The 11,323-nt window shown below is 29.0% G+C and overlaps 2 protein-coding genes across 2 annotated transcripts; both read right to left on the reverse strand.

Moving 5' to 3' along the window:
- Positions 1–1,096: 1,096 nt before the first annotated feature.
- On the reverse strand, positions 1,097–3,297 carry LOC124921428. The gene is made up of 3 exons (XM_047462091.1): positions 2,943–3,297; positions 2,201–2,329; positions 1,097–1,414 (listed from the first exon to the last, which is right to left on the reverse strand). Exons 1-3 carry the CDS (start codon positions 3,261–3,263, stop codon positions 1,256–1,258), a joined length of 609 nt encoding a protein of 202 aa, XP_047318047.1. The 5' UTR covers positions 3,264–3,297; the 3' UTR covers positions 1,097–1,255.
- Positions 3,298–8,947: 5,650 nt separating this feature from the next.
- On the reverse strand, positions 8,948–10,252 carry LOC124921974 (GATA transcription factor 18-like). Its single transcript, XM_047462684.1, has 2 exons — positions 9,549–10,252; positions 8,948–9,460 (listed from the first exon to the last, which is right to left on the reverse strand). The coding sequence occupies exons 1-2, from the start codon at positions 10,056–10,058 to the stop codon at positions 9,188–9,190; spliced, it is 783 nt and encodes a 260-aa protein (XP_047318640.1). The 5' UTR covers positions 10,059–10,252; the 3' UTR covers positions 8,948–9,187.
- Positions 10,253–11,323: the final 1,071 nt, after the last annotated feature.

Here is an 11,323-nt window from a genome sequence, read left to right on the forward strand (position 1 = left end):
GATACTTTCTAGTTCCTGCAGAAGTTCCAATTCTGTTCGTTTTTCGGGACTCTTCTCCACATCTGGATGTTCGCGCTACAGTCAGTTACAATATCATCTCAGGTCTGCTCCAGACTTCTTCGATTTCTCGAGAATGTCCTTGCGTTTCTCTCCCGTCAGATGTTGTAAGCTGTTGAGCCGAATCCGCATTTGAAAATCTTTGACTTAAACTTTGTGTCATTCGCTTTTTTCACAACCACTTCCTTGATTTCTTTTCAATCTTCCGGAAATCTGGTCATCTCCATATTTTTTACAAATTTATTCCAAAGTTTCGAGGCAAATGAATAGTTCCCGAAAAGATGATCTGTTGTTTCTTCCTTCCTTTCACACAGCAGACAACTTGAATCTGAAATTTTCATGTACTTCCTGACGTGATCTCTCGTGTTTAGCCTTTCCCGAAATGCAAGTCATAGAATGAATTGGTGTCTCGGGATAACCTTTGACGATCAGACCAGATTAGCTCAATCTACTATTTGCTCATTCTCTCGGATGGTATTCCACACTTTGCTTGAAATTATCTTCCCGTTTTCCTCGACTTTACATCGATGTACGTCTGTTCTTTCGTTGAATTGGATGTTACTAATATATTCGAGAATGCGTTGCCCTACCGGTATTCGTCTAAGGAGCAAATTTCATAGCCCTTCTTTAATGTCTCTGACCTTAGCAGCTAGACAGTCCCGTCTGATCCTCAGGTTTCTGAATTCCTCTTTATTGATTAGCGGTTGGTCCTCGTAACAAGGATCATGCCAAAACAGTGTGTTTCTACCGTCTCCCCAGCTAATATCAAAAAGTTCTGCAATATTGTTTCTTAGTTTAAGAATTTTTTTTAACGACCATCTCATACCTTCGCTTATTTTGGATGTCCAAACATTTGATTCGTGTTTCATAAATCGGGTGTAAACCCACTTGATCCAGAGTGATTCTTGTTTACTCTCGATGGCCCATATGTGCTTATACATGGATTGGATTGAATCTTCAACTTTAATTCAAATGGTTACAATTAAATTGAAGCTAAACCTTTATTTAATAAACTCCTTATGTAATTCAAAACTTCATAGATATAACAAGGATAGTTAAATTAAAATGATATATATTCTCGGTAAACAAAAACTTGAACAATTTATTCATTCAAATACTTAAGTTATAGAATCTATTATGAGTATTAATTAAATGCCTTAAGAATGACTAGAAGTGTTAGTCTCCTCCTCCAATTTCTCTAGAGTTCATCTTTCCCATCAGAACTGTCTTTCTTGATTTTCTCATTCTTAAGCTTCTCCATGACTTCCTCCAATGGAGGATCTCCTTCCCTTCTAAAAATATGATCCCCTATCTTAACTTCATATGCTTCACTCTGGCTTAACACAAATTCTCTAAGCTGTAACAACCCAATAAAAAGGATAAATCAACGGATTTGATTCTCATGAAACCAATAATTAAGAAGGGAAATAGACTTATTGATAACCTAATTTGATATAATAAAATCATTTGGAAACATTTTTTGGAACTAGATTTGAGTTTAGACTAGAAAACCACAACAAATTTATTAATATATATGTCTAAATAAGTTATGTTTCAGAATATTATGATAAATTGATCATCGTGAAACCTTAATGCTATTGATAAGAAACCAATAGAATTAAGAAGGGAAACAGACTTATTGATTCAATTTATAAAATAAACCCTAATCTATAACCTAATTTGATAAAATCATTTAGAAACACTTTTTGGAGTCAAATCTAGGTCTAGGATTGAGTTTGGACTAGAAAACGTCAACAAATTTATGAATATATGTCTAATTAAGTTATGTTTTAGAACAATACAAAAAGTGTTTCCAAGAAAATTTAACAATGATTTCTCGTCGAAACTCAGATCCTTAGTTAATGATACTACATAGGATCCCCTTGCTATATCAATATTTCCTTAGTGTTGAGCAATGTGATTGCCTATTTCTTAATTTGATATAAATTCTCACATATATTATTATGTGAACTCACTTTCAATAAAAGTTGTGGTTCCAATACTTCTCTATAGGCAAAATGGTCAATTAATGCATTTTCAAAAGAGTTCACATAAGAAAAGCAAATGAAACATTACTCAAAGTATATTATTCAAACAAAATGTGGACTTGTCAAGGTAAAAAAGAGAGGATAAAACTACTAACCTCGACAGCATCTTGTCCCCTTTCCATTGTGAACATAATGGTGCTAAGATCCATTGCCATAAACTTTATCTCAATAGCTCCTGTTCTTGAAAGTTTGTTCCATTTGATTGCAATATCAGACACCATGTCCTGATTCAAACTTGTTTGTTTCACTTTCTTTTTCACAAACAGCTCATAAATCAACCATTCATTTGCATCAAAGGGTTGGTGCCAATTTGACATTTTTAGTCAATGAAATCCAGCACAACATTATGCACTCCAAGGGTAATCAGTTTAACCACAATTAACAGAACCTCACAACTTGGACCAGAATAAGAATGTGATTATCACAAATAACTTGCCCTGGTTGGTTTTAATTAGAAATGAAACTCATTTTCCCTGTATCAAAAGCTCGTTTTGTGGTTCAAATTACAGTTAACTCAGTTATTTACTTGAAAAATAATTAGTCAAAACTTGAGATTGAGATAAATTGAATAGAGATGACATAATGGAGTTAACCAAGAAACTAATTTGAGCCATTTTTAAAGGTGCCAACAGATGATTTTGTGTAAGTTTAGTCAAAAAAAAAAAAAAAAACTGAACTTCAATCAACCCAATAGGGTAGCTCATGGAAAAACTCTGCCCTAAGAGACTAAAAATCTAGGTTAAATTCCCACTAAGAATGGCTTAAAGGTTGAAATGGGTATTCAAATAAATGATTAGTATAGAAAGAAAGAAAGAAAGAGAAGAATGTGGAAGATACCCTAGTACGGCGAATGCCAAATCGGAGCTTGACGAAGCCGAAGACGGGACCAAGCTGTCGCTTCAACATTTGTTCCTGAATCTCGTGCAAGTCCATGTTTTCAAAATCGGTAGGTGGCGGATCGAATTTGGCCATGGAAGGGGAGGATTTCTTGCCCCACTCCCTCCACGCTTCATCCTCTTCGTTATCGATCACGTCATTGAGATCGTCGGTTACGTGAATACGTCTTTTGCCTCCCTCCGTGAATCGAACATTGATTGCGAGGATGATAACAATGGCGATGTAGAAGTAATACAGAATACAGTACTTCTTCTTCTTCATCAGAGCTCTGAATGATTTCTAACACTGTTTCTTTTTTAGATAAAATAATTTTAATTTAGCTTATAGTATAAATAAATCTCTTTTATTTATTATTTTCAAATTTTAAAATATATTTCAGCTAATTTCTAGTCCCAATTCTAACTCCACTTAACTAAAATTAAAATTGTAAATAAACTTTTTTAAATTCATTCCAAAATGAACTAATTTTTTTTCTTCATATTTTATTCTGTTTGAAGAGAAAGAGAATCATTTTATTAAATTAAGAGAATAATGATTTATTTTACATTTGCTAAACATAAAAAATCAATAAATCATGCATACAATTGTTATGAACGAACTAATGAAGGGTAAGTAGGTCACGTGAACACAAATAAATATATAATTTGTAAAAATTTCAATTATAAAAATAACTTTGCAAATAAAAAGTAAGAAAAAAGCCCATGTAAAATAAATTTTTATCCGATATAATAATAAAATATATATATATATATATTTTTGTAAAAGTTGTCACACTTATATTTTATATCAAAAGAAAAAAATTACTATAGAAATAAATAGTTTTAGTTTTTGCATTCGCTTTATAAGTAGAAAGTTGAATATAATCAACATCTACTCCAAAATATGTCATTGATTAGATTGTGAATCTTGAAAATCAAATATATTTGGTTCTTCATTGTCAACTTAATTTCAATATCTTTGGAATGGTATATTATGTTATTTGGTTGATCCAAAAACAATTAATTCATAGTTTTTGGGAAAATTAGAACATGTACAAGGAGAACTATGTTTTACATTTTAAGACAATTCAGTATTGAAATGGTTGAATCAAAATTACCCTTTTGACATACTCTTCTACTAATAGATCTGGTGGATTGGTTTGGATTAATTGAATAATTTTAAATAAATCAATTATTTTTTTTTTCACATACTTCAACTAGTACTTTACCCACATGGTGAGGTCCCAATTCCCGATTCGATTATGATCCGTCTCAAATGTATAACTGTACAAGCATAAAAATATATATATATATATATATACAAAGTAAAAGCTTCTACTTAATTCTTATCATATCAAATATACCCAATATTTAAAAAAAATCTTTATTTATTATTAGATTAAATTTAATTATTTCTATATTTTTTGATAGTTTTTTTTTTCTTTATCAAATTGACATGTATGTCCCTTTAAATGAATTAAAATGTTTTTATTATAAATCGAATATAAAATTATTTTTCTTCACTATTTAAGCTAATTGTCGCGGGATGAAATATGACCCGTGTGGTACTAGGCTAGTTCGACTCAAATTCTAATTTAATAAGCCTTTTAGACAATAAAGTGCTAGATTGACTCAAATTCTAATTTAGCAAGTCTTTTAGACAATGAAAGAAGAATTTGGAGAGTGAAAGTGTTTTAAGAATAAAAATTCTATAGAATGAATACTTGGTGTTTACAAAGAAATACTTTGAGGTATTTATAGGACTAATTACAATAACTATATTAATGATAATTCACAACTACCATGTTAATTATATATTGCTCAACTACCCCATTAATGATATTCTTCCAACTACCTCATTAATGAATTTATTACCCAACTATTACATTTATTACTATAGGACATGTCTTCTCCAATGCTTCTATAATTTTTTTTTATAGTGGGCTTACTTGGATGATTGGGCCTTCTTTGGGTTAGGGAGATTAATGCCCTGTTAGGTCAGGACTTCAATGAACATCGACGTCCCTTGAATGGACCGTGACACTAATGGGTTGTAACATAATGCTATGTTAAGTTTTAATAAACATTTATTAAAATAGGTATTCGGGGATGGATTTCGCCACCCTACCTCTTCCATTGAGATTCAAACCTTAAAACCCTGATTAAAAATATTTGAACTTAATTAAACGATATTCGATATTTTCAATTAAACTATCAAATACTAAAATATCTTTATCTGTTTTTAAAATATTTATATTTGATTATAAATTAATATGTAATCAAAATAACTAAAAAACTTTTCATAATAAAAAACTAAAAATAACTCTTAACAAGGCCGTGAAAATTTTAATGCCGGTTTGCTTGTTAGTGATGATCATGGTGCACTTCAATTTAATAAATGGCTTTAAATATTTATCATTTGATTCAAAACATTTTGTGAATTCAAATTAAAAGTTATGGTTATTATAAAACTTTTCTAAAAAAATTGATAAGAGATTTTGTGACTTTTATGGAATGAGCTAGGCAGTCCACAAAACATGGGTCTGATCAAATGTTACCAAAGGGCCATTCAAGAAAGACAACCCAAGATTTGAAAAGGCACAAAGTTAATTGATTAGGCCTTGTTAAGTTAGGGTTATATTATATTAATTTTCAAATAATTCATTCTTCAACTAAACTACATTTTTTATTATTAATTTTTTAATTCAAGAAATTATCACCACTCTCAAATTCATACCCATTTCAACTTTAGGAAGTCTTAGTGAAAAATGAATAAATAATTTTTAATCGGTTAATTAATTAAAATAAGGATATTCTATAATTTAAAATAAAAATATATATGTTGTATATAATTTCTGATGTTTTTTTATTTAAATAATTCATTTTTCTAATAATCCAAACATAAGAAGATTTTGAAAAAGATGAAACTATTTTCATTAGTCCACATTTATGCAAATATCACTAAATTATTTAAAAATAACAAGAGTAGAAGAGTTATAGTAAATTGTTAGAGTATTAAGCTTTGTTCTCTTTGTGTTTTTATCTAAAATTAATTTTTTAATCAATCACTTCTCAACAAGCATATCACTCATTTCATTAACTAAAATACTAAAATGCTCTCTATTTTAAATTATTATTTTTTATTTTATTCATATATATCAATACCCTTTAAGTCTTTTTATTAAAAATAATCATTATTTCTTCAAAATCATCACTAAATTTAATTTTTCTCTTTTTTGATTTTTTAAAAAAACCCACAACCGAACCAACTCTGGTGTTGTTTAAAATAAGTTGCTTGATATTTTGAAAAGAGGAGACAACTCAAGAGGGATGGGCCAAGAAAACAGTGTTTGTAGGATAAACCATGAAATTCAGTTCTAGCTAGGATTAAGCCAACAAAACAGTGTGAATCTTTGATGATTGATGCTTCAGTAGTAGTATATGGATTATACATCACAATGGGATTGATACTTCATAACTTCCAATCAATCACAATTCCCAGCTATAGTAGTAATCACTCAAGTCACTCTATTTCATAATTTTGAACTTTTTCTTGTTGGGTTTTTATGTGGATTTTGAATCAAATCTTTGTTTTATTTTTATTTTAAATTTTATGACCATTTTACCTTTTAAATAGATAATTTGGTGAGGTATTTTGGTATTTAGATGGATAAGAAGAATGATTATATAAATGAAGTGAAATGAGGGAAAATATTAGGTTTTTAGTAAAAAAAAAATTTAAAAATATCTAAGAAACTTATAATGTTGGTTTATTTATTTTTAAAGTCTTAGAATGTATATATAATTAAAACAACATTTTTTTTAAAGGAAGAATATATGGTATGTTAATATTTTTGTTGATAATTTAGTGGAAATAATACTAGATTTATCCTTGAGGTTTTGGTCATTTCTTAAATTTATATATGACCTAAAAATCTGTTATATTTATCCAATATCATGAATAAATACAACAAATTTTTAGATCAGGGATAAGTTAAAAAAATGGTCACAAACTCAAAGATAAATTTAGTGTTCTTCCCATAATTTAATTGATCTAATTAATGATTAGTGAAAAGATGAGTTATTTAAAAATTATTCAAACTAATCAACCATACATAAAATACATTGCTAATATTTTTTTTTCTTCTAATGTAGTATTAAAAAACATATCAATTGAGTTTAAAAATTAATCAAGAACTATTGTTACAAAATTTTGAATGAACTCTAGTAATACAAGTCTCATCTAAAATATTAAAAGTTTCATATCTATAAAAGAATTCCTTAAATGGAATAATGAAGACCATGCCTTTGAAAGATTAGGTTAAGCTTAGGGGTGTAAACTGTTCAAATCAAACTGAATATCAAATTGAATCGGCAAAATCAAATACATTTTGGTTTCTTTTTTACCAACCAACCCAATTACAACAGTTCAGTTTGTCGATTCAACGCCATTAAAATCACCAGAATCGTTCAAATAACTAAATATTTAAATAAGACGGAAACAAAAATCGAACCTTAAATCAATAACTATGAAGTACTATATTATAACTATTAGGTCATCACACATTTGAAATTTAAAGAATTATTAGTATATTATTATTATTATTATTAGAGAAATTTAATTTCAAAACTGTGGATTTATTTATAGTAATGTTTAATAACAAAATTATTAAAATAATGAATTTGTGTTTTGGAAATTATGCAAGTGTTTAATGGATTATGTTATTGGATTTTATTCATAATACTTGTATTTGTTGGTATACTTATATATATATATATATTTTAATAAAATTTTCAAATCCGACGATTTGAAATTTAGTAAATTTATCAAATTGACGATTTAAAATTTAGTAAATCGACGTCATTGGACCCGTACACCATTAGTTAAACTTATTATTATTATTATTATTAATAATAATAATAATAATAATAATAGATTTGTCCATAGATTGAGATGTGAAAATGATATTGTGGTCTCTATCAAATTATTATATGAAGCCAAATTTAATTATTTATAATAAATAATTTGATGGTTTCAAAAATAAAATGTTTAAAAATGAAGCTTGTCTCTCCTGCCATACAAATATACTGTAGATGGAGTGTTATTAATTGCTTTATATGTTGTCAGTGATGGGCTTTGTCCATGTTACCTACTCTCTCTTTTTTTATTAGTTTTCAATCTTTTACTTCTCGGTTTATGATATTATAAAGTAAATTATTAAAATATTTTTAACTAATAAATAAAATAATTTAATTATTGAAAAAACATCTTCTATGAAAAGGTTTATATTCTTTACCAAACAGCTGTGATTAGTTGATTTTTCCATAGTTCAACTCTCAAAACATTTTTTTTTATCTGTACAACATCTATTTCTTATATATAAAATTTATTTCAATCTCGTTTATTAGTAACACAATTAATACAATTGTATGCATGGTCTTTCATGGGGTGAGGTCAACTAACTAGCTAGGCTCTATATTAATTAATTAACAATATTTGAACTATAGAGAATATATTATTATTCAATATATGTATCCCCTAAGATGCATTATTGATATTGTATGTGGCCCATTACACACTTATGATTTATAATGATTGTATATATAATTAATATACTTTATAATCTTAAGGAATACAAACGTTGAATAAGAATATACTCTATGCCATTATAAAGGTGTACAAATACTGTACTGCATGGGAAAAGTCGAATAAAAAAAAAAAGAAAAAGGGCTCGCAGTTTGCAAATCTAACGGTGGTGGATCGATTATATATATCCTTTATTTTTAGGTTTAATTAATTAGTTTGATTTCAGATATATATACTAGATTACAGTTGTACGCTATTTCACTTTTGGAATCAAACTAAGCCTAAGCAAGACAAGCAAAGTCATCCAAATGATTACTTCAAATAGAGAAGAAAAAAGACACAAAAAAAAAGTGATAATATTAATAATAATTATCAAAATTAATTAAATATATATTTAAATAATTAAAAAGTAAGTACTTGGGAAAACATCAGAATTGCCCTATTTTTCACTCCATCCGACAAAGGAAAGGACATCATCCTGGTTTTGATCCTACCCTCCTCCCTCCACCTTTTTTTTTTTTTTTTTTATATATAAAATATAAAAAAACATAATTGAAAAAAAAAGAATTCGTCCTACTCGATTCAACAACATTAATAATAGTAGTAGTATTAGTAATAGTTCATCTTGTGAAATCGTGGACAAAGTTGCGGCTTTGATCGGTGACATTCAACCGCCATGAAAGGAAGTTATCATCGTCTTCAACAAACCGATATTCGCCGCACGACGGCGGCATCTTTTGATGAACCCATCCATTGTTGTTGTTGTTGTTCATGTTTTGATATTGCCCATGATCCATTCCGACACCACCACCGGAGTTCACATTTGTCGCCGCCGCCGCCGTAGCCCTTCTCTCCTCTTTCTTGAACCTAATCCCACATGCATTACATAGTGACTGCAATAACAAAAAGTAAATATTATTATTTAATATTATATATATTAAACAAGCTTTTAATTAATTTATTATCATCATATATATATACCTTAGGGCCACGTGGGCCATTCCTCCAAAGAGGAGTAGAAGTAGTATCACAATTAGCACATCTCCTAGCCAAAAGAGAATCACCACCACCGCCGCCGCCTCCTCCTCCTCCGCCGCCGCCGCAATTATTACTACTTCCACGGCTAGACTTATGAGAAGTGACCGGCGCCGCCTGCTGCTTACTTGGGTGCAACAAATCCCAACAGAAACTAGACCGGCGAGTCTCCGATGACTTCTTCTGATGATGATGATCAGAATGATCACCTCGAGTGGAAGGTGTTCCAAGAGAGAGAGTACAATCAACAGAAGAATTAGGAGAAGTGAAGGAATACATGTGATGATGATGATGATTATGATTATCGTAATGAGTATTTTCATGGCCGGCGGCAGACATTGAAAACAACATGGAGAATGATGATGAATTGTTTTGACAATGGTACAGACCACATGAACAAGGTCCCCCCATCATGTTGTTGTTGTTACCATGTGAGTTACTGCACCTATGCATCATATATAGAGATTATTTGAAAAAAAGAGAGAGGTGGGAGTGGGGGTGGGGGTGGGGGTGGGGAATTGATATAATGGCCGAAATAAGAGTCAAGCAGAAATTGGCAGTGTAAGTTGTCGTTAAATGAAAGGAAATGACAAGTAATTTGTATATATAGAGATGAGTGGGGCCTTTGATATGAATAATGTAATGAGATAGATAGATATATCTGGGTTAAGAAATGGCCAAGATTGAACTGCTATTTATACATGTATCAAAAGTGAATGTTTATATTTTTAATTATTTATATTTTTATTTATATATATGGAGAGAAAGAGAATATTGGGTCATAAGGGATTTGAGTGGTCAAAAGAGGCCACGTGACTAGAGAGAGAGAGAGAGAGAGAAGAGGGAACAGTCTTCAGGGATCTGCCTTCTCCGATCACGAGGCAACAGTAGTAGTCTCAAAAACCCATCAATATTTACATCTTGTTTGTTTGATCTTACTTTTATTATAATAACTCTTTTTGTTTATTTGATCTTGAATTATTTGATATCAATCTATATCACTAATTTATAATCTTGGTGAAAATGATTGATATCAAGGTAACCAGTAATTTTAAAAAAATCATAATAAATAAGCTCATATATAGTGGGGTTATTAATTTCTGACCAAATACGAAAATGCTATATGAATCGAATTAAAAAAAAAAATAGGTTTGGATGACTTATTTAACATGATTAATAAAAAACAAAATCGGATCGATTCGTCAACCTGTTTAACATTATTTTTTTCTATTAATGTTATTTTTATATATATAAAATAAGAATATGTGATTTTAAAGTTTATATTTTTGATTACAAATTAATCAAATCAATTCGGATCCATTACAAATAAACAGATAAGGTTCAATTTATATATACTTTTGATATAAACTACCAAAATCAACCCGACTACCATGGAGGTGCATTGAGTAATTACACCATCAAAATGTTCTTGTTTTAATTTTATAAAATTTAACTTTAAATGTAAATAAATATTAAGAAAAATTAAATATAAATTATTATTTCATCAAATAATTATTTGTTTTCAAAATATTTAAATCAAGCTCTAAATTTAATTAAGAATTAAGGAATTAAATTATTAAAAATAAATAAAATACAATAAAAGAATTCTAGATAAAAAAAACTAAAACCACGTATCTTACTAAAATATTAAAATAAAGCGGTAGATTGATTTTGGTATTATTCGAATAATTTTGTGTTTTTTGATAAAAAAAATTCTTTGA

This window comes from Impatiens glandulifera, chromosome 1 (assembly GCF_907164915.1).
Source record: "Impatiens glandulifera chromosome 1, dImpGla2.1, whole genome shotgun sequence".
Classification (NCBI taxonomy): domain Eukaryota; kingdom Viridiplantae; phylum Streptophyta; class Magnoliopsida; order Ericales; family Balsaminaceae; genus Impatiens; species Impatiens glandulifera.

Excerpts from the sequence above, each read along its gene's own strand:
- LOC124921974 (XM_047462684.1), bottom strand. The coding sequence starts at position 10,058 with ATGATGCATAGGTGCAGTAACTCACATGGTAACAACAACAACATGATG. Across the intron at positions 9,461-9,548 it reads ATGGCCCACGTGGCCCTAAG|TCACTATGTAATGCATGTGG; the intron begins GTATATATATAT and ends TTGTTATTGCAG.
- LOC124921428 (XM_047462091.1), bottom strand. The coding sequence starts at position 3,263 with ATGAAGAAGAAGAAGTACTGTATTCTGTATTACTTCTACATCGCCATT. Across the intron at positions 2,330-2,942 it reads TTGGCATTCGCCGTACTAGG|GACATGGTGTCTGATATTGC; the intron begins GTATCTTCCACA and ends AGTTTGAATCAG. Across the intron at positions 1,415-2,200 it reads GGGGACAAGATGCTGTCGAG|CTTAGAGAATTTGTGTTAAG; the intron begins GTTAGTAGTTTT and ends GGGTTGTTACAG.